Genomic DNA, 20,086 nt, shown 5'->3' on the forward strand with positions numbered 1-20,086 from the left:
AAAAAAAATCCATAATTTAGAAAAGATACAGGAGGCCAGTGGGAGGCGGAATTAAATATTTTCAAGACCTACAGCTTGCAAAGGTTGCAAAGGTTGAAAATCCAGTATACACAGAGAAAATCCCCTTTCACATTTCCAGTGAAGTTATCTAATTTCTACTAATCGCGATGTGTCTATTAAGGCGATCATCCAGGATTTTGCTCTCTCGCTCTCACATACACACACAAGCATGACAGTGTTTTAATATGTTACAGCTAAAACACAACTTTTGGAAGGCTCAAATGTGAGAGTGCTTGTGAGTGGTTTGACTAAGACCACATAAACATGAATTAAAACCTGGATGTTACAAATGGCACATTTATTAAAGCTATAACTGTACAGAGAAACAGCTCAAACACGTCAAATAAATACACATTTTAATACTTTGTTTATTTACTATGAGCAACCACCGATCTCTAAAAAGAACACTGGACAGTGTATCTGTGGTTTCAAAAGTGAAATTTGTTTTGTTTTGAGCTCATTGGCTAAGCTACTCCAGCAGTTACCTAGATAAGCCAGTAAGCTTGCTTCAAAGTACAGTCTTCTGGTGTCTACAAGGTCACTGCGGTTACTCCATCCTGTCCCCATACACAGTAACCTTCGGGCCAGCAGGAGCGGCAGGAGCAGCAGGAGCAGCAGGGGGTTCTTCCTCTGCAAAATGCAACAAGCAAGATTCCAGTCAAGTCTCTGATTCGAACGGAGCCTATGACAGTGACATGCTCATAAACACACATGAACCAATGAATGAATGAATGAATGCACGTGCACACTCACACGCACACACACACACAGAGAGAGAGAGAGAGAGAGAAACTGAGAAGAGATAGAGATTTTGGGTGAATGAGACAGAGTGGGAGGATCCATGTCATCATACATGATGTCCCTTCCGCCCAGAGCAAAAAGCAATCAAATCTAAATCTTCTTAACGTAACTGAGGCTCCATCATGCAGGGCCTATTACTACAACAGTTAGCCAGCAGTGGACTCACGTGGAACAGTTTTGTCTGGGTAGCTCCCTTTCTCAAGGTAGTACCAGTAGTCTGTGCATTTCTGTGTCTCCCAGCGCGTTATTGCATAGCTTCCAACGGAAGCGGACACTGTTGGGTCAAGAAGGTCGCAAATATTGGTATGACCTTTCACACACTTCATGATTTCTATCAATGGCCTTATTATGATAGACTTGCTCAGTGAGTGTGAAAATAACAGCAAGGACGAATTATGTTGAGCTGCATAGAGAATGCAGACTACTCACCTATTGACACTAACAGGTTCCACTGCAGTGGGTATGGGAGTCGTGTTTGCAGAGCTCGTTGAATGAGAAACAATCCACCCGTGCCTGACAAAAAATCATTAGGCTGCTGTAGTTACAACAACTTACCAGCTGTGCACCCAGTGACTAAATATATGTACTACTTACCTACAAAAACAGTACCGACTCCTTTCATGAAGGCATGCGACTGACAGGCAGCATACCGTTGCAAACCCTGTTGCAAAGGAATTTTGTGCAAAACTAAATACAATGCGCTGATGTTGACAGTTGCACACTCTTCAATTAATGGTAACGTTACAATGTATCATGCAACAGAGTTAAACATTGTTTCTATTTTTTGCTACTCACCGGATGCTTTGCTACAAGTGCGTCATCTACTTTCGTAAGTCCGATATTAACCATAATCACAGTTACTTCGGAGATAAATGTTAACCTTCAAAGGGAGATCTTACTTCAGTTCCAGGTATGAGTTTTGTTGTTATCTAACTTGTAACTTCCGCATGGAGAATCAAGGAAGTTCGCAAAGAGTGTGTGTGTGAGTCGTTTTGTACACGTAGAATTGCCTGGCGACATCAAGTGGACTGAATTTGAAAGTGCATGTGTTGATCTTCATGTTCAATTTGTCTCAACATCACGATATTAGATGACTAATGTTCACACTTTCAATCTGTCTTAAATTAAGAATTATGTCACAATAAATAGATCTCCAAGATCTAACTGGAGCACGGTAGTCAGCTTTAAATCAACATTTTAAATGACCACACTGACCACTGCCATTAGACACGGAATGTACGACAAGCATTAAATTAAATACAAATAATTTTAATTAATAGCCATCAATGGTGGTGTAATATAAGGAAGAGCAGTGAGCAGGGTTAATATAGCCAATAAACACATGCCGATATGATGACAACTTGTGACAATCAATATTAGAACACATGAATTCCAACAAAACACTCCACATATTTTAAATACGCACATACTGTATCAAACAAACTACACAATGATGTAACTCAGCACCAAAATACATGCACTACCTCCAACTACATTATTCAGGATTTGGGGCGGAACATAGAGTTTGTTGGATTGTCTCTTTTACAGTCAACATCATTTTTGTTCAAAAACATATTTTTTGAATGACTGAAAACCACTGATGTTAGCACAGCTCTTTCCCCTCTGCCTTGATCCTGCATGACTGGATTAAGGATAAATCCTGGGGGTCCCGAAGTGCCCCATCTCCTTTAACCTCTTCTTCAGTGAGATCCAGAGGGTTTAGATGCTGGTCATTCTCAGAGTGGTGTGATGGTGCCTTGCTCTGGCTTCATTGAGTGCTCTGGGTCTCGTCATAAGTCTGTTGGGAGGAGGTAATAAGGGCTTTTCACAGTGTATGTTAAAGCAAAGCAGTAAAGAATCCCATAATGGCCATCCCTGATCCCTGTTATACATTCAAATTCAATGAAATTCTCCTTGTAGCTGTCCATCCTGTTTCCTGCACTAAAAAAAAAAAAGAAAAAAAGAAAAGAAACTGCAGCCACCTTAACCGAGCAGTGCTCATGTCATGTTCCAACATTCCACCTGGAGCAAGGAAGTGAGGGCTGAGTTTTATTGGCTGTTATGCTCAAATATCAACAACTTTTCCCTACGACGGAAGACTTCACCTTTAAATTATGTAGATGAACTAAACAAAACTAGTTCTGACGTGCCATGGGTTCAATACCTGTTTCGAAGCGCCCTGTTGGAGTGGTGTCCAGTCCGATCCAAGTCAGCCCACGAATAACTAACGGGTTGAATGGTCCTCACACTGCCTGCTGAAGACATGAACACCGATATTATTACCCGACACAGCACTTCAGATACTCAGAAACAAGCTGCTTTGATATACTGATAATCTACTCTTCAAGTTAGAGCCTGGAAACATATATACAACAGTATACTGATACTCACAGCTAGGAGATCTGATAAGTGGCAGTCTACCCCTCTTTTCCCAGCCTCTCTCAGTAGCACTCCACTGCAGTAAGGTCTCTGAGACAAATGTCTTATTTTCATTTTCATACACAGTGACTAGAAAAAGAACAAGAAAAGAAGCAGGAGGATGAGGTGGAGGTGTTTCAATATTTTAAATATTAATTTAAATATAGAGTTTAAATATTAAACAAAAGAAAGTTACACAGAATGGTCCGACAAACTCCTACAGTACCTGGACTGATTTTGGCTGTAATGAGAGCGCCGCCATCCATCAGCGAAGGCTGAGCCCATAGGTTAATCTCAGTCTTTGAGCGTCTGGACAAAGGGCATCTCAGGGGCACCATTAGTGGGCACTGTTCCACTTCCGTGCCCATCTCACCCCTCTCCAGGAGAGCTCTCACATCAAACCCACTCACAAGGCCCTGGGTGGTCTAAGATAAGACCAGTTGTTAAAGGGAGATGTAAACAAGATAATGAGTTTCTCTAGGAACGGTGAAAAGGTCATGTCTCCGAGTACTTCAGAGTATACCTACCAGTCATCTTATTTTTTTCGGGAGTTTTTCTACACATTAGTTTTCAAAGAGCAATCAGCAGTGAGATGTGGAGCCCAATTGTAATGAGATTTAAAAGACAGATACCAACTTCAATATTTGAGGAATTAAAAAGAAAAGAAAAGTTCTGATCAAAATGTGATATTGTATTCAAATAAGCTGTCTGGTATCCTACAGAAAGGCTCTCATGCAATAAATTCAGACACATATGTTATGAATGTTAGCATCAGGTCTCTCTCAGACTTGAACCGCACTGCAACTGCAACCCAGCTAGAAAACAGAAGGGATGTCTATTTTATTCCGCTTGACACAAAGCGTATCTGTGCTGAAATACATTTAAAAGACCAGTTGCAAGTCATCATTTGTGTTTAAAAGGGAAAGTGGAGGCTAGCATAAATAGGGTGACCACCAGCCAGACTCTGAAAAGGAGGGCAGATTGTGTCTAAAAGTGAGGACAGCTAGACTCTCTCTAAGATGGAGAGACAATACTGGAAATTTAGATGAAGGGTCACTATTTGGCTGTCCTTCAAATTAAAATTTTTAATTGAAAAATAATGACATAGTTGAAACTATGCATACAAAGCACATTGACATTGGGAAATATACATTAAGCACTTTTGAAATTGGCATGAGATGGTTGTTGTGTACAGATTTGACATGGTGCGGCAATACCTGACTTGCTTTCTGAGTGCTCCCGGAGGCCTGTCCTTGCTCTGCAGACGGGGAGTGCCTGGCGGGAGTAATAAAAGTCTCAAATAAGTCAGCGCTGACTTTTATAAGCAACAGCCTCACCTCCTTCTTTCTTTGCAAACCATGGTGACACTGTGCTCAGTTTTGGAAAATTCAACACATAAAAAGAAATGTTTTAAACTTTATTTATTTTAACAGACTCTATGATGTGTGAGCAGGACCTGTTCTGTGTTGCTATGAATGACCTCAGTGTATACAGTAGATTCCAGTCTTCAGCTGATTAAATCTGTCCCTTGCACAGTATACTCTCAGCACATTGTAAGTCACATTTATATAGTCTAACAGGTTTACTTGCTGCAGACAAACCTGTGTCTGTCTCTGATGGGTGTTGCCCGTCGGTGACGATAGCCGGTGAGCTGGACCTTGGGCAGATGTTTAGGTGGCGAGTGTGACTTTTTGACCTTTTCCCTGACCGTGCTGACCTCTCGAGCTGGCGGAGAGGGGCCGGCCGTCTGGTGGCTGGGCGAGTACAGACATCTGAGACGGGGGACAGACGGACAGGAGGGGAGACATTTACATCGGTAGTCTGGTTTCAGTTAAAAGGCTGAAGGCCACCAGACCACCTCTGAGTAAAAAAACATGACAGTTATAACAGCATGCCAGAGGAGAAGCTATTTCAGTGGAAGTACTGTGAATATAAACCATTTGCAAATAATGTTTAAGCTTTTGGTCAAACCTTTGCCTGTCATCCATTAAGGTATATTAATGTGCATAACCAATTTAAACAATGTACTGGTTGATGTTAATATGTATCAGTTGATATCCATGATTTTATTTTATCATTTCATTAGTATACATTTTGTTTGTAATATATTTTGTCAATAAATCTGTTGTCAGTGTTAATTTATCCAAAATATTAGCCAAACCAGAGATGTGTATTCTTAGCTTAAAATACACCCCCTTCCCACACTCATACACACACGCACACACACTAAAGCTGCTACCACATCAGCATTTTAGCACTCATAATATTAGCACTCACTTATAATACTCCAAGATGTTTACCCTCCTTACATATGTGGAGGTGCAACAATAAGTGAATCTTGAACCTTGTAGTGCAACTCTACCTCTGTGTGTGCTGATACTCGTCTCGTGCAGTCCTTTTGGTGACTGGCTGGCACTCACAGCGCCCCCTGGAGGTGATGGCCGTCACCGTGCAGGTGTAGGCCGTGTTGGCGGCCAGCCTGCGGGCCGTGTGCACGCGCTCCGTGCCCAGGTAGGCCACGCCGCCGTTCATCCTCAGCTCGTAGTTGAACAGCCGGCCCAGGGGCGCCAGCGGAGCTCCCCAGCTCACCTGCAGCTCGTGCCGGCCGAGCACCACCACGGTCAGAGCCGAGGGAGCGTGGTCCTGGGCGTCAGCGGTGCAGGCCGCCACCTCCGCAAAGGGGCCGGTGGCGTCCCCTGGCCCCAGTGCACACACACGCAGCCGGTACTGCGTGGAGGGAGAGAGCCCACTCACTATCACCCTGATGGAGAAAGAACGACATGGCTGTCAAGACTGAGGGGGAAAACAGAAGGAGAAGAGGCTGCAGCAGAGGAGGGTTCATATTGTGTGCTGTATTCAGGATCCACAGTCACAACTCAACTGTTGTATGATGGCCTCTGACAGCACCAGACAGTCTTACTAATAAAAAGCTCATTCACGAAAACACTCTCCTGTACTTCCGTGCTTTGTGGCAATTTTTTCCACACTAGCATGATTAGAATGTACAGTAAATTCACAAAAATATTCAAGCAGTTCATAAAGGTGGATGTGCTGTGTAGTTCAGTCACGTTATACAGTACAATCTACTTGCCTATTTGCACACATTTTTTTTAGTGCTATGAATAGATACTATACATAAATACTAGAAATGCTATGAATAAATAAATACTATACATACATACTATATAAAAAACGGAATGAATATATAAAATGAATAGAAACGTGTTATATTGCACAAAAGAGAGTGAAGAGTCCATCTATGGTGCTTCCATGATTGCTGAAGCTCACCCAGGCTCGGTGGTGGTGTCCACCAGTGTGTCCCCGCGGTAGACGTGATACCCCTTTAGCCTCTGCTCCCCTTCAGGGGCCACCCAGCTCAGCCGCACCTGTGACGCCGTGCAGCCAATCACGCGCAGCTCCCGCGGAGGACCCGGCCTGAGTCTGGCCCTGTCGGACTCGGCGACCACCGGCTCGCTGAGAGGACTGACATCCCCATCAGAGGTGGAGTGACTGAGCCTCAGTGAGAGTGTGGGCCGGTCCGCTCGGAGGAGGGTTGAGGGTGGGATGGTGGTGTTACACAGAGGGCCATGGTAGAGCACTGTGTCTTTATCCTGGAGACTGGGAGATAGATAGATAGATCGATAGATAGATAGATAGATAGATCGATAGATAGATAGATAGATAGATTAGATAGATAGATACTTTATTGATCCCCAAGGGGAAATTCAAGGAAAGTGAGGAGTGAATACAGAGAGCTTTTTTCTAACTACATATCAGTCTGACACCCCGGCTACACCAGGTGCACAACTGAAGCGATCCGTTCGCCCTTCACAGAGTGTAAAATAGTTTTACAAGACTGATTTTTTACGCGCTGTCCAACGATTACAGTGGTAGCTAATTGTTGCAACACGATTTACAAATGCACTACCCTTCAAGGTTGGATTTTTTAAAGATTCTTTATACCTCTTAATAATCGTTTACCAGAGGTGCAATTAAATGTTGTTATAACATACACTCCACCCTTGGGTATACTGTATATCACACAAATAAAGTCAAAGTCAAAATACATAAAATGAAATAGAATTCCGAATTTATCCAATTTATCCTCTCACCAGTACGTGACTTCCAGGCCGCTCTCTGGAGTGCACTTCTCCCAGGACACCCTGCACCCACCCTGCTGCAGCAGGCAGACAGTGACGGGAACGGGCTTGGGGAGGCGCTGCAGCTTCCTCAGACAGGCATTCACCTCCTCCTGGAGCTCAGGCCCCGAGGAGGGAGAGAGGGACAGGGCCTGACACACACACACACACACACACACACACACACATATATAATATGTACATGCACAGCGATGAAGTCTAAGCAACACACCGCAGCTTGTATTTCGGTTAAGAACCAAACCATCTTTGGTTCAAATCTACACACCTATCACTACTGAAAAAGTAGGTTCATTCATCAAATGTTATTTTGAAGTATCAAAACGCTCTACATATGTCATCTGGTATAGGTTAATAGATACGACTGGCTAACCAATGATCTTATGCACAGATGCATTTGAAAGACATGACATCCATAGTGCCCAATAAACAGATCTGGGCATTCGTAAACCATGCCTCAAATATGAGAAAATTAACATTTGGTACCCACACCACATCTCATTGAGATGGATACATTTACTTTACATTTTTAACAGAACCAGGATGTCTTAAAGCCAGCCAAAACTGTGCGAACTGTTCATCGTTACATAACAATGACGTAAAATACACCTGTTGCATAGATGCAAGTACGGCAGCAACAGCTCACAACACAACACAACATAGTCTTGTTATCAGTGGTATCTTGATGGACAATCTCTGGTGATAAAAAAACAGTAAAAAATGGAGAACAAGAGAACCTGTAGGTGCTTCTCCAGCATAAGCCGTGGCTAAAAGTTGGGGAATTACAGTAACTGTAAAATATGGAGAACAAGAGAACCTGTAGGTGCTTCTCCAGTAGACCGTGTTCTCTCACTCTCAGCACTCCCAGGGGTCGAGAGACGAGCACTTTGGCTGTCCTGAATGAATATGAACGAGAAAGAGGGATGATGAAGACTCATTTAGGGACCATCTTTAACACAAAAAAAACAACAGAATACTGCTTCAGACGTGAATTTACAAAAATACAGCTTCAACACTATGGTTGCTCTGAACTTAAAAGTCAAAACCTAAAGTAATATTTCTACGTATTGTTTTATACCCTAATACCACGTGTCGTATTAATCAAGCATGCACACTTTCATTTGCTTGTCCCATATGTATTTTCAAAAATTGGAGTTGGAGCTGGGATTTGTGTCCCAACACATGATCAAAAATTGTGTTTATATGTGATGGTAGAAAGCTACCATGGTGACGCCCGAGCAATGCGCAAGTCACTTACAAAGCAGCAAACCAAGCGCTGTCGTGCTCCGGTCTCTGCAACAGCTGCAGGAGGCCGTCCAGCAGCGCGGGAAAGGAAGGGCTGTCCAGCACCAGGGCATGCCCGTCTTCCTCCGTTGCCAGGCAACTGAGTGCAAAGCAGGCCGTCTGCCCCGCCTCTGGGCCCGCCCCTGAGCACAATAGCGCCTGCAGACTGCTGAGCTGGAGGGATCAGATGAAAAGGGGGCCTCATCGTCCACTTCAACTGGCCCAAGCCCACAGCTCCAAAAAACAACAGGGAGTTTGGAGGAGTTTTGCTAGTTCAGGTATGGGAATGACACTCCTTCAAACTGACACGACTCTGCAAGTATTTCAAGTCTATATCTCCAGTTAGGTTAGTTAGACAGGTTTTTTGAGTGGTGTGGACTGCAACTGATCTGTTTAAATACTGAAATCACACACCACTCCTTCTGTTTGGGCAGTGAGATGTAGTAATGTTCTGACCAAAATAACCTAACAGACATATACTTATATACTATCTATGAAGTCCATTTGATGAATTCATAACAAACATATTTGGCTACTTCTTTGTGCAACACAAAACTAAACTAGACAGCCCCTTGTGTGAAGACTTAAACTATTCCTGAAAATGCCTGTGAGCCAGACGGCCCCTGCTGGCAGTGACACAGCTGGCAGATACACCTCCTACAGACCTCATCCTGCTCCTCAACAGACCAATGGGAGGGGAACTGTGCTATGCACTGAAGGTGTCGCTGGACACATCTTCATGACGTTGGAAAACACCAGAGAGAGAGTCAGCCTCTACGTATTAAAACTATGTCCCTCAGACTAATTGAACACATACTCCTAGGAGAATATTAAAATACTTGGATTCTTGTCTTGTTAAGGATCCTTCTATTTTAGCAATGCAATATCCATTGAAAATACAGTAATGAGCAGAGATACAGTATGTGCCAAACATCGCTAATTTGTCTATTTCTGTACATTTTGATAGATTTAACTCAGTCTTGCTTCACCTTTTTCCCATTCACTAATCCAAGCTTGGAAAACTATCATGGACAGACACTAACGGCTATTGCACCTGTGACAACCTGGCCAATGTCACATATGTTCCTAATAATCTTTCACCTCAGGTGTCTTTGAGATAGTGTGAGTGTGAGCATCTGTCTCACCAGCTGATGTTCTCTGGCCTGTGCCAAGATAAGAGTCCTGCCCTGCTCACTGCCACACAAGCGGCCCACTGCAAAGGCTGCATTCATGGCTGTGTCTGCAATTCATCAGTCAGATAGAATGCACAACAGAGAGGATATGTTAAAGTTGTTGCTGAAGCAAGTTATCGCTTTGTTCACCACTGTGTTTCTTTACTCAACTAAATTGTATGATATCCCCGACTCTCTGTCTCTCTCACACGCACATGTATACGAGCGCATGTGCTCATGCACACACAGACACAGACGCAGACGCAGACACAGACACAGACACAGACACAGACACAGACACAGACACAGACACAGACACAGACACAGACACGCACGCACACACTGTTTAGCAAAGTATTTACAAAGTATTCAGTGAACCAACAAATTAAAACCCAGAAGTTTCAATGCAGACACTTATAAAATTACAATACTTTTTTCATCATGAGTTGGGGTATCACAAAACAGACATTGCATTGTTCATTGTAAACACACTCACCTGTGTCGCTGTGTGCCAGGCACTGCGCCAGTCGACCCAGGGTCCTGGTGGCCGAGGGCTGGCTCAACAGGCTCCGGCAGGCCTCCTCGCACAGGGACAGCTGGGCGAGAATCAGAGCAGCCGAGTTGACCATGCCCTCCCTGGCGTGGCCCAGCAGGTGAGACAGGCTCTCCAGGACCTGGCCCAACACCTCCGGCTGGGCCAGTAGCCACTGACGGCCCTCGGAGCTCTCCACCTGGTAGACAGGCATCATCCGAACACACAGAGGGAGAGAGGAGATAAGAAAAGGGGGTCGTAGTCACATTCTAAAAAATAATAGGTAAGCCTCACAACTCTAGAACCTTAAGTAGGGTTCAGACCAAAGATTCGCGACGAGACGAGACGTTCCAAAACCTTGCAACTGCGACTAAACATGCTGAATGCTCCGCGACGGCTTGCAACTATGTGCGACATTTAATTCACACTGCTGTAACTCGGTCTTGTAGCGTCGGGAATCTTTGGTGTGAATTGGGCTTTGGGATAAGTCAGCCACTACTGAGGGAAAGCTTCTTTTCACTTTACAGAGATCTCTCATGCATGCATTTAAGTAGACATTCAGTGATATATATGAATATATTTTATTTACATTACCAAAGAGGCTATGGCCCCTGCAGAATTCATGACAATGTCTGGATCATCTTTGGTCAGGAGCTGTCCCAAGACAGCCACCAAACTGCCATTGCTCTCATGACTACATTCTCTCAGGCTCTGCCGAATAGTCTCACTCTCCATCAGAACCCCAAACAAGTAGGCTGCACTGCTGCATAGCCTGTATAAATATACACATACATATATTTAAAAAAAAAAAAAACATTGAAATATCATTCAATTTTGCCACAGCAGTGTGATTCTTAAAACATCAACAATCCTAGCCAAGTGGAACAATCCACCACACTTTTTACTAATCAAACAATCAAACACTGCAACTATTCAACTGTGGAACCATGATGTTCTGTGGGCCCCTTGGTCCATCCTGACTCTTACATGCAAACTGTAGCAGAGCCACCATGCATAGTGATAGCCCTGGCCATAGTTCAGCTGCTAGCCCATGCTACCATGGAGACACACATACATGCTCCCAACTGAATGGCTTTACAGTGTAAACACATCCTCCTGGTCTGTCTCCCTGTACTAAAATTAACTTACCTTTTTCAATCAATATAAGTATCTATCTCTACCATTACTATTGACTGGGGTGAAAAAAGACTCCTTTATGCAATTAGACTCCATTAAGGGAGAAAAATAAAATGCTTGTTTTAAAATATGTGTTAATGCACTCTGGCTCTCAAATCAATTATGTTTGGTCTCAGAGACATTACAATATACTGGCCTAATGCGTTTTGGAACCATAATGTAACAATTTCATCCATCTGCTCTCTTTGTTTAAAACCTTATGCAACAGGTTTACTCATAAATGTCACCTAATTGAATGCCCTCCCACACAACAGTTGTTGGTGGGCTTGTCCACCGCAGACGTGGTATTGTTCCTGCAGTAACCTAATTACAAGATATCATACAGACAAAATAAAATGTTATAAGTATTTTTCAAAGTCACATTTTTCACTGATACCCACCAGTGATCCGCTGAGCACAGAATCTGTGTAAGCGCACCAATACAATCCTTTTTCCTCTCTGCCTGAAGAACACTCTCCACCAGACACCGCTTATTCTCCTGAGCCAAGAGGGTCAAAACTTCCACTGCAATCCGCACATGTGTGGGCTCAGAACACAAGAGATAGTCCAACACATTGTTTTTGCCACAAGGCGCAAGGCTGCAGGCCATGGACGTGTTTTGAAACGGAGTTTACGCACTGCAAACAAACACAATGTTCTCACTGCAGTAAATGTAGCATACTACAAGAAAGATTATAAAATCGACATCAAGGAAAATAACTTAAAATGAATGTTGAACTGTTACCGGATAAATGCATGTCCTGCTTAATTCATATGAAGAGGTGAGCGCAATGTTTCATATCAGGAGAAATCCGGGAAATCCCATTCGAAGGCAACATCGTTTGTAGGCTACCATGCGGTGGAACCAAATTTGATAGCAACACAAACTGATGAGCTATAGACATGTCTAGGCATTTAACTTATTCGTCGCATCCAGCATCAATGGCTACATGCATGTGCAAATGAAGGCGCTGCTACTGGCCACCACAACCACGAGCGGTGAGAGAAGAGACCAGCCCGTCGTCTCTATGGTGATGCATGGGTAAAGGTTAATCATTCAATTTAAGTAGCTAAATATTAAACTGTCGGTCAGGATTATTACGCTCCAGTTGGCGTTCTGCGCAAAGAAATGACACCATTTTTCCTTTGTTTAATTCATTTTATTAATTTACAGTGATGAGAGATGGTCAGTTATTACCACCTTTATGCCCATTCACATATTCTTTACTCTATGTATTCTTGTACTGTAATATTCTTAGAAAAAAAATATTTCCCAGACAGCCCTCACTCTGACATCTCTCCCCCTAAACACAGATAAGTGTGAGAATACTCAGTGCACAGTGCTTCACCCCATCCAGATAAATAAGAAGTAAAAATCATAAGCAAAACAAGAACAAATGAAACAACTTGTCACATGTATCTCTGCTGCTAACACGCTTAGGTGTGGGAGTTTGTCAGGGCTGGACCTTGATCGACCTTCGGCGTTTACGGAAGACACGCTTCGGGCATGTGTGCAAGTCCTTTACACAAACAAGTGGGGATCTGTGAAGTGAAATTTATTATTATTAGGATAAGTTACCGTAAGTTGATGACGTTAAAAAAAAGTGTGTTGGGGGTATGGACAGACAAATAAAACAAAACTGGAATCCAAATAAGTTCCTTTCTCGTATTAAAAAAGAAAGGACAAAGCAAAAAAAAAGAAGAGCACAAATCCATTTCTGAGTCAACTTAGGTATGTGGATTTTTCAAGTTTTTCCCAGGACATCCCTCAAATGCGAGACTGGGAGACAAGTGGATGAGGACAATCAGTTGAAACGGTCAACTGGACACTGCGGCAGCATACGCAGAATAAATGCATCTGGATTTCATGATGGAGGGGACTAAACATCTTGACAAGTGAGCAAACCCAAAAGACAACACCCCCCACCCCCCAAAAAAAACATATTAAAAAAGAAAAGAAAAAAAGAAAGAAAAATAAAATACAAAAAAACAAAAGACACCCTCCATTTACAATAACCACTTCATACATGTCCTTCAGTCAACAAGGGCATCTCGTACACATGCACACACACATACACACATATATACATTTACACACACACACACACTATCTTTCTCACACACACACAGACTATCTCTCTCTCTCACACACACACACACACACACACACACACACACACACAGACTCTATCTCTCTCTCTCACACACACACACAATACTGGTAGTGTGAAGGGCCAGATGCGAGCATGGGCGCTCCTGGCAGGTGTATGACTGGGAGGTGATTAATGCGAGTTATGTGCGCCTGCAGTCCAACAAGGAGAAGGGGGTGGTACAGTGAAGAGGTCCGTGATCCGTAGCATCGGAGTTACAGCAGATAGAGTCCCTCAAAGCCAGCGCGGAGCTGACGTGAAGCAGGGGTGGGGGTGGGGGTGGGGGTGGGGGTGGGGGGGTCAGTGGGTGGAGCCGAGGCAGGCGAGCGAGAAGAGAGGGGTAAGGGGAAAACGGATGAGAGGAGTGAGAGTTCACGTTGACCGTCGACACTTAAAATTGCAGTCCCGTCGAAGAAAAGAGTTCAGTGTGACTTCTCTCTTTAGATATTTTTTTTTTTTCTCTTCGTCTTCTTTTCCTTCATACCCAAAAACACACATCCATAGCAGCAGGTAGAGCTTTGAGGTTGCCCTTTTGAAAAGGAAAAATGTCACCAAAAAAAATTTCAAATAATAATAAAAAAAAATGATTTTCCCGTGTTCCCCTAATGGCTATGCAAGCCACAGGTATTTGACAGTTCAGGGAAGTATACTTTTTCTTTTTTTTCCTTTTTTCTTTTTTTTTTACTCAGCCCATGCTACCTACCAACTTCACCCACCTCCCGGTCAACTTTGTCCATCAGCAGAAATCCCACCCCCTCCTCAATTCATCAATTCATCATAGATCTCATCCCCCACCCTCCCAAAAGAAATATCCCCTTCTCCCCTCCTTTTCCAATCCCCCAGCTTGGACTGTGGGTTGGGCCGAACGGATCACCGCTCCGGTTCTGACTCCAGGGCCAGGACCCGCTTGCGTTCGCGGCACTGTTTCTTGTGGGCTGGCCAGTCTCTCTGCTGGCATTGGGAACCACAGTAGCGTGCCACCTGGCAGCGCCCGCAGATGTTGAACTCCCTCAGCTGGGGGGGGGGGGGCAAGAGAGAAGGGGAGAAAGTTTGAGATTTTCACCAAGAACAATCATTTAAGCATTCAATTGTTACAATACAGCTGGATGACCCTCTAAGGTTGTAGCATGCATAGCTACAACATCACATGAATAAAGTAATATTGGAAATGTACCCGCTTGAGAAAGATTACTGTACTTGTATTTCACCATCATTACACATCTGAAATAGCAGTTTGTGAACAACTTACTGGAACACAAGGACCGTTTCCAAGTACATTAATTATGCCATGCCCCACACTAAAAAAATGTTAATGAAACTCCACTGTAGAAAAAGGCTTTGTGTCTAGGACGAGGCTTAACCCATGTGTGGGAAACTGGCTGCTAGAATCTAGTCTAACATAGTCTAGTCAATCTAGTAGGGGGGTGCAATGCAGTAATGCACACACAAGCAAATAAAATTCACCGTTCAGTGTGTACCTCAGTTTGAAGTCACTAGTGCACTGAACCTAACGTCGTACCTAAACAGTTGGGTTCGAATGTGTGTACAGTAATTTCCTGCATATAAGCCGCATTGTGTATAAGCCGCAGGACAGTGTTTCATGCCAGTTAAAAGAAACAAAACCATATTAACACCATATTAACTGCCCCCCTGTATTAACCTCATAGCTGAAGAAATTTTGCAAAATCAATGTAGAAGCCACGGCTATTAGTCGGGAAATTACGGTACCTACGATCTAGTGTTGTAAATACTGCATAAACATGTATTTGTGACAGCTGGGCAACAGGGGAAAGGTAATCAGACGTACTCTCTTTTCGATGAGCGAGCAGGGTGGGTAGTGACACTCGTAGTAGGTGCACGAGCACTCCTCCTCCTCCACCAGCTCGCCGTTAGCGTTGTAGTAGCGCGTGCGGCTCAGCTCCAGGTACTGCTCCTCCACGGGGTCGGCAGGCACCTGCTGAATGGCCAGCCAGTACAGGGACTGCTCTCTGGGGGAAGGAAACAAACACACACACATCAATATAAATCTACCGCGCAGTCTTTATTACGCTACTCAAGAGAAGGAGAGGAGTCTCAATTTAATTGAAGATATCTAACTACTCTTTCTTAGTATGGACAGAGCTGAAGGACTGGAAAAGAAGCGCAGAAGGCGGATATTTCATTCAATCCCATTAGCATTACTAACATGACCATACTTGTAGTGTTGCAAAAACAGTGTTGTACTAAAACTAAATGAACAACAATGTTTTAAAATAATAACAATAAAAATATCCAGTTCAATATACTGCAAATCAAAAACGTATCAGCCAGTAGTATCTAGCCTCTGTTTCAATGACTTCACACAATAACATCACCTTTGTTGTCACTCTATAAGTACCAGTTCAAGGGTGTGTCTACATCCTCAACTCTCAAGACTGTTAGTGGCCGGTTACCTTTGTTTGCTGGACAGCTCCTCTGGTTTGGGAGTCCATCCCACAGGCACCAGGCGTAGGTTGTCGAGACGGTTGTCTACAGTGACCTGGTTTATGTGAACAACTTGAAAACTTGGAGCGATTCCACCTCTGTGCTTCTCCCTGTGGGAAGAGAATTCATAATTACACTTAACAGAAGGACGACGAAGACGAAGATGATGAAGAGCAAGATAAAGGCACTCTGCGGTGCACCTATAAGAGTGAAAGTCACGGTGAACACCGACGTTCAGACTCACCAGAGAAGCTCATGCAATGGCCGACCAGCCCAGCGGCCTTTGCCAATGTCGAAGGCGTAGGCGAAGATTTTAGCCCCATTACCGTCAGCATCTACTTCCATTCGGGCCTGTAGGAATTAGAGCAGGAAAAAACTGAGATGTATCCAAGGAGGTGATGCACTATTCTTTAAGTCAAAGGTCGTGCCTGACTGATGCTATAGGCCTGACTGCTGATTTCAGCAAGACTAGGAATCCAAGGCACTGTCCAAACTACTCCATAAAGAATCACAAAACATTTGATAACCAGCTTCCATCGACATTAAACAACACTTATTACATGGACACTTATCTTGTTATGAAATAACATTCTGCAGACAAAGACATATCAATGGGGGAGCAATTTAACCTTAAGGTGACTGCATGTTAGATCCATGTCCAAACAAACAATATGCCTACTGCAGACCCTCCCTCAGGGAGTCAGTCGGCTTCATTGGCCCAATCCTTTTGTATACACTCATGGACTCAGACTTTGAGGTCTGTTACCACTAAGTTATTGAGGTCTTAGGGCCGCCCCGCAAAATACATAAGGGCTTGCTCACAGAGCGTTTTTCCATAAGTTGGCATTTCTGCAGACTATACCAAAAGGAATTAACAATTTGTAGCTTTGTGAAAAACAGGTCTGCCAGGGGTATTTTAGGGTAAGCATGGATGCTTAACCCTTACAACCTCTTGCTAGCTGACGTCAATCAAGTCTTTGAGAGTTGAGGGGTTAGACTTTAGGCGGGATTTAGCCAATGTTACAAAAGTAGTACACCTGTATATCAACCAGGTTTCAGTCTGTCAATTAGCCGCAACACTACCGATTTATTGTCCTAACTGATCAAAAAGTTAACCGTCTCAGCAGATAACAGTCTGAAGTTAACAGGACACATTTTCTTTCTAAATGTGGTAATTATGTATTGTCAAATGCAAATGGATATGTTTTACTATTTTAATAGATAGATGCTTGAATACCAGAATTCAGGACACACAGCTGAAATGTGCAACAGGTGTAAAACAAGGAAAACGTAGTTGTGCTGTCTCCACAAAAAAAAGGTTATCCATACTACTAACAGATGTCTTTTAAATGTTTCATGCTCAACAACTTTCACCTTCAATCCATGTGCCGATAGGGTTTGTGATATATTTGTCAAACATAACAGGCCTACAAACTAAATGTTACTGCACCGCAACTGATTCTCATGACTTCCATAGTGTGTGCAATGAAAACATCTGCACTTACCTCAAAAGCATAATTTTCCACCAAGGGTATGTCCTGCTCATCAATCAGTGTGTATTTTGTCTAAAAACAGAAATATAGAAATACATATACATTACAAGATGCTACTGATACACTCCCTGCTTGCTCACATAACAACAAAAAGAACCCCAATGCAAGAGGATCCTTACCAGCTTCCTAGAAAATGGTATTGCTGTTATTGTGCACTTATAGTAACGTCTCCCTTCTTAATATTGCACTCAACTAAATGCCTTTGTCATTTAAATGGTCACAAACACAGAATAATATACATTTAATGATGACAAACATAGCAAGACACATACTATTCAAAGACCAGCACAACACAGTAAATGGACTTAACCAGATAATAGATAACTTTACAACATTATCCCGAGTGGGTCTCATGTGATGTGGTTGCATGTAGTTAGGATAAATCTGGAAATAACTTCACGTTGAGAAGTTTGTCCACATATTCCTGCTCATCGGCTGCCCTCTAGTGTCACAGTCCAAAGGCCTCAAGCACAACAACGAGATTATGGAAAAATATCCATCAGCTAACCTACTGTCAACTGACTGTTCGCGACATAAACAATACCCGCTGGTGATATCGACAGTGACAATGTTAGCTAAATGTTTAACATAACAACGCAGACAAATGGCCGAGATTCCTGGATAGCTCGTGCTCATACTTGATTTGACGTTTACCTAATGTTAACCTAATTCTGTGTGTCAGTGATGGAGCGTCAACTGATTCTCAAAATTTGACATGAGGTCTAGTTAGCAATAACGTTACAACTTAGCCATTGTTTTCTAGTCACTGATAACACGCCGGTTCGAGTCACGTTGGAAGGGATTCCAGTCGACGGCTTCGATGATATTTTCAGCTAACCACCTCGGTATGTTTAATGCTAGCTGACAAAGTTAGCAAGCTAATAGACGTTAGAAGTGAGATGCTCAGCTTAATCAGATTGCTCATGAACGGTGATTATTTCAAACATCTACATCAGCTTGACACAAATGATTTATCAAGTCACGGTTAGGTAGGCTGGCTAACGCATGACATTTGCTGATATAAATGCAAGTCAAATGTTACGGTGTTCTCGTTGCTGGCTAACGAGCTAATGGGCAGGCACTACTGGTAGGCGGCTTCGTGCGACAAACCGAAATTCAGCAAACTAGCTAGTTAGCTAGCTGACTGGCTGGCTAATTATGCGCCCCCCAAAGGTAATTTGTGTTCCGTGACAACGACTTCGACGCTGTGAACGGAAAAATCATATAGACAACAATTACAAAAACACAGGTATCCGTAGGATTTCACGGAGAGCCCTCAACAAGCCATTTTGTAAATGGATTTGCGATCCCCTCCCCTTCTTGTCGCACATGGCAGCCCCAGGATTCAGCTCACCTTCCCGGCCACACGGCCAAGTCGAACAATCCCAAGCTTGAAATCCGACATTAGGAGGGCGAGTAAGTGTGGAGCGATATGAGAAGGCGGGTGAGGCAATATCCCAACTATCTAAAAGAACAAGTGAGGGCGACCCCGTAGCCCCACGTCGCTCTAAGTTTGGTTTATTAGGGTCAGCCGAAGCTCGACTCTTCCCCACCCGCTTCCAAACCTCCGTCAGACACCGCTGAGTGGCGTTGGAAAACGGGAAAACGAGTTGGTGTTAGGGGGCGGGAGCAAAGAATGTTATCAAATAGTCCAATTGAAAACTAGAACAGAAAGACACCTGTCCAATCAGGAATATTGTTGTTTGACTTTAGATATTTGACGTACCAACACGGTCCTATTTGTCCAATCAAGAAACGCGTCTTTCTATTAACTACCGCCCCATTTAACTACGTCATTCCACACTACATTACTACTTCCTGTATGTTGAAAAAAAAGAGTAATTTTAGCGCGAAAAGTAATGTTTGGGTGACAAGAACGACAGTGAAATGGCTACAACGGCTTTACAGTGTAACAGTTCTTGTCGGATGTAGTCTCGTCGTCTATGTTTTGTTAGTGTTTCACATTTACCACTCTGATTTCCGTACCATCATCATAAAAATGACAACAACAAGAGTGTTTATTCAGCAGGCCTACAATTGCATTGATGATATATATAGAGAGAGATATTTAGCCTATATTATCATTATTATTATTACGTTATTTCACTTGTGGAGATGTAGTAACTAAACAGACCTGTCTATTTTTACAGTTATCTAAATATACTTAATCCTTCAAAAAATCACAAAAAAATAATGACAAATGCACTTGAAACTGCACGCAAAACATTGTGGTAGGCCTATAGGCTGTGACTGTGACAGGTACCGGACTGCTCCTTTAGGGAACATGCAGACTTAGGCCTAGAAATGTGACCCTGACCCC

At 43.2% G+C, this 20,086-nt stretch overlaps 3 protein-coding genes and 1 long non-coding RNA gene across 4 annotated transcripts in view; all 4 read right to left on the reverse strand.

Annotated features, from left to right (window-relative positions):
- tmem141 (transmembrane protein 141) overlaps window positions 1-1,835 on the reverse strand; it is a 1,960-nt gene extending 125 nt beyond the window's left edge. The window contains exons 1-5 of the mRNA XM_062554160.1: window positions 1,657-1,835; window positions 1,456-1,522; window positions 1,291-1,374; window positions 1,028-1,135; window positions 1-690 (exon numbers count right to left, since the gene is read on the reverse strand). The exon at window positions 1-690 is cut by the window's left edge and continues 125 nt beyond it. Coding sequence (XP_062410144.1) covers window positions 608-690; window positions 1,028-1,135; window positions 1,291-1,374; window positions 1,456-1,522; window positions 1,657-1,710 — 396 coding nt within the window. The 5' untranslated portion in view covers window positions 1,711-1,835 and the 3' untranslated portion in view covers window positions 1-607. The remainder of the gene's footprint in view (window positions 691-1,027; window positions 1,136-1,290; window positions 1,375-1,455; window positions 1,523-1,656) is intronic.
- Window positions 1,836-2,146: 311 nt separating this feature from the next.
- Window positions 2,147-3,401, reverse strand: LOC134100799 (uncharacterized). The gene is made up of 3 exons (XR_009941315.1): window positions 3,253-3,401; window positions 3,026-3,116; window positions 2,147-2,659 (listed from the first exon to the last, which is right to left on the reverse strand). It is a non-coding gene; the product is annotated as an uncharacterized LOC134100799 (long non-coding RNA).
- Window positions 3,402-3,449: 48 nt separating this feature from the next.
- Window positions 3,450-11,194, reverse strand: LOC134101260 (uncharacterized). Its single transcript, XM_062554857.1, has 11 exons — window positions 11,019-11,194; window positions 10,389-10,623; window positions 9,866-9,960; window positions 8,695-8,894; window positions 8,254-8,332; window positions 7,392-7,570; window positions 6,568-6,897; window positions 5,642-6,040; window positions 4,881-5,051; window positions 4,497-4,554; window positions 3,450-3,704 (listed from the first exon to the last, which is right to left on the reverse strand). The coding sequence occupies exons 1-11, from the start codon at window positions 11,157-11,159 to the stop codon at window positions 3,450-3,452; spliced, it is 2,142 nt and encodes a 713-aa protein (XP_062410841.1). The 5' UTR covers window positions 11,160-11,194.
- A 3,346-nt stretch (window positions 11,195-14,540) lies between these two features.
- On the reverse strand, window positions 14,541-19,343 carry zmynd19 (zinc finger, MYND-type containing 19). Its single transcript, XM_062554636.1, has 6 exons — window positions 19,121-19,343; window positions 17,719-17,778; window positions 16,458-16,564; window positions 16,183-16,323; window positions 15,558-15,738; window positions 14,541-14,764 (listed from the first exon to the last, which is right to left on the reverse strand). Exons 1-6 carry the CDS (start codon window positions 19,169-19,171, stop codon window positions 14,621-14,623), a joined length of 684 nt encoding a protein of 227 aa, XP_062410620.1. The 5' UTR covers window positions 19,172-19,343; the 3' UTR covers window positions 14,541-14,620.
- Between the last annotated feature and the right edge of the window lie 743 nt (window positions 19,344-20,086).

Source organism: Sardina pilchardus, chromosome 14 (genome assembly GCF_963854185.1).
Source record: "Sardina pilchardus chromosome 14, fSarPil1.1, whole genome shotgun sequence".
Lineage (NCBI taxonomy): Eukaryota > Metazoa > Chordata > Actinopteri > Clupeiformes > Clupeidae > Sardina > Sardina pilchardus.

Coding starts and splice junctions, on each gene's coding strand:
- LOC134101260 (XM_062554857.1), bottom strand. CDS start 11,159: ATGGAGAGTGAGACTATTCGGCAGAGCCTGAGAGAATGTAGTCATGAG. Junction 7,571..8,253: donor TACTGGAGAAGCACCTACAG/GTTCTCTTGTTC, acceptor TGTGTGTGTCAG/GCCCTGTCCCTCTCTCCCTC. Junction 3,705..4,496: donor GCACTCAGAAAGCAAGTCAG/GTATTGCCGCAC, acceptor GTCTTATCTTAG/ACCACCCAGGGCCTTGTGAG.
- zmynd19 (XM_062554636.1), bottom strand. CDS start 19,171: ATGTCGGATTTCAAGCTTGGGATTGTTCGACTTGGCCGTGTGGCCGGG. Junction 16,565..17,718: donor TGGAAAATTATGCTTTTGAG/GTAAGTGCAGAT, acceptor TAATTCCTACAG/GCCCGAATGGAAGTAGATGC. Junction 14,765..15,557: donor GCTCGCTCATCGAAAAGAGA/GTACGTCTGATT, acceptor CCCCCCCCCCAG/CTGAGGGAGTTCAACATCTG.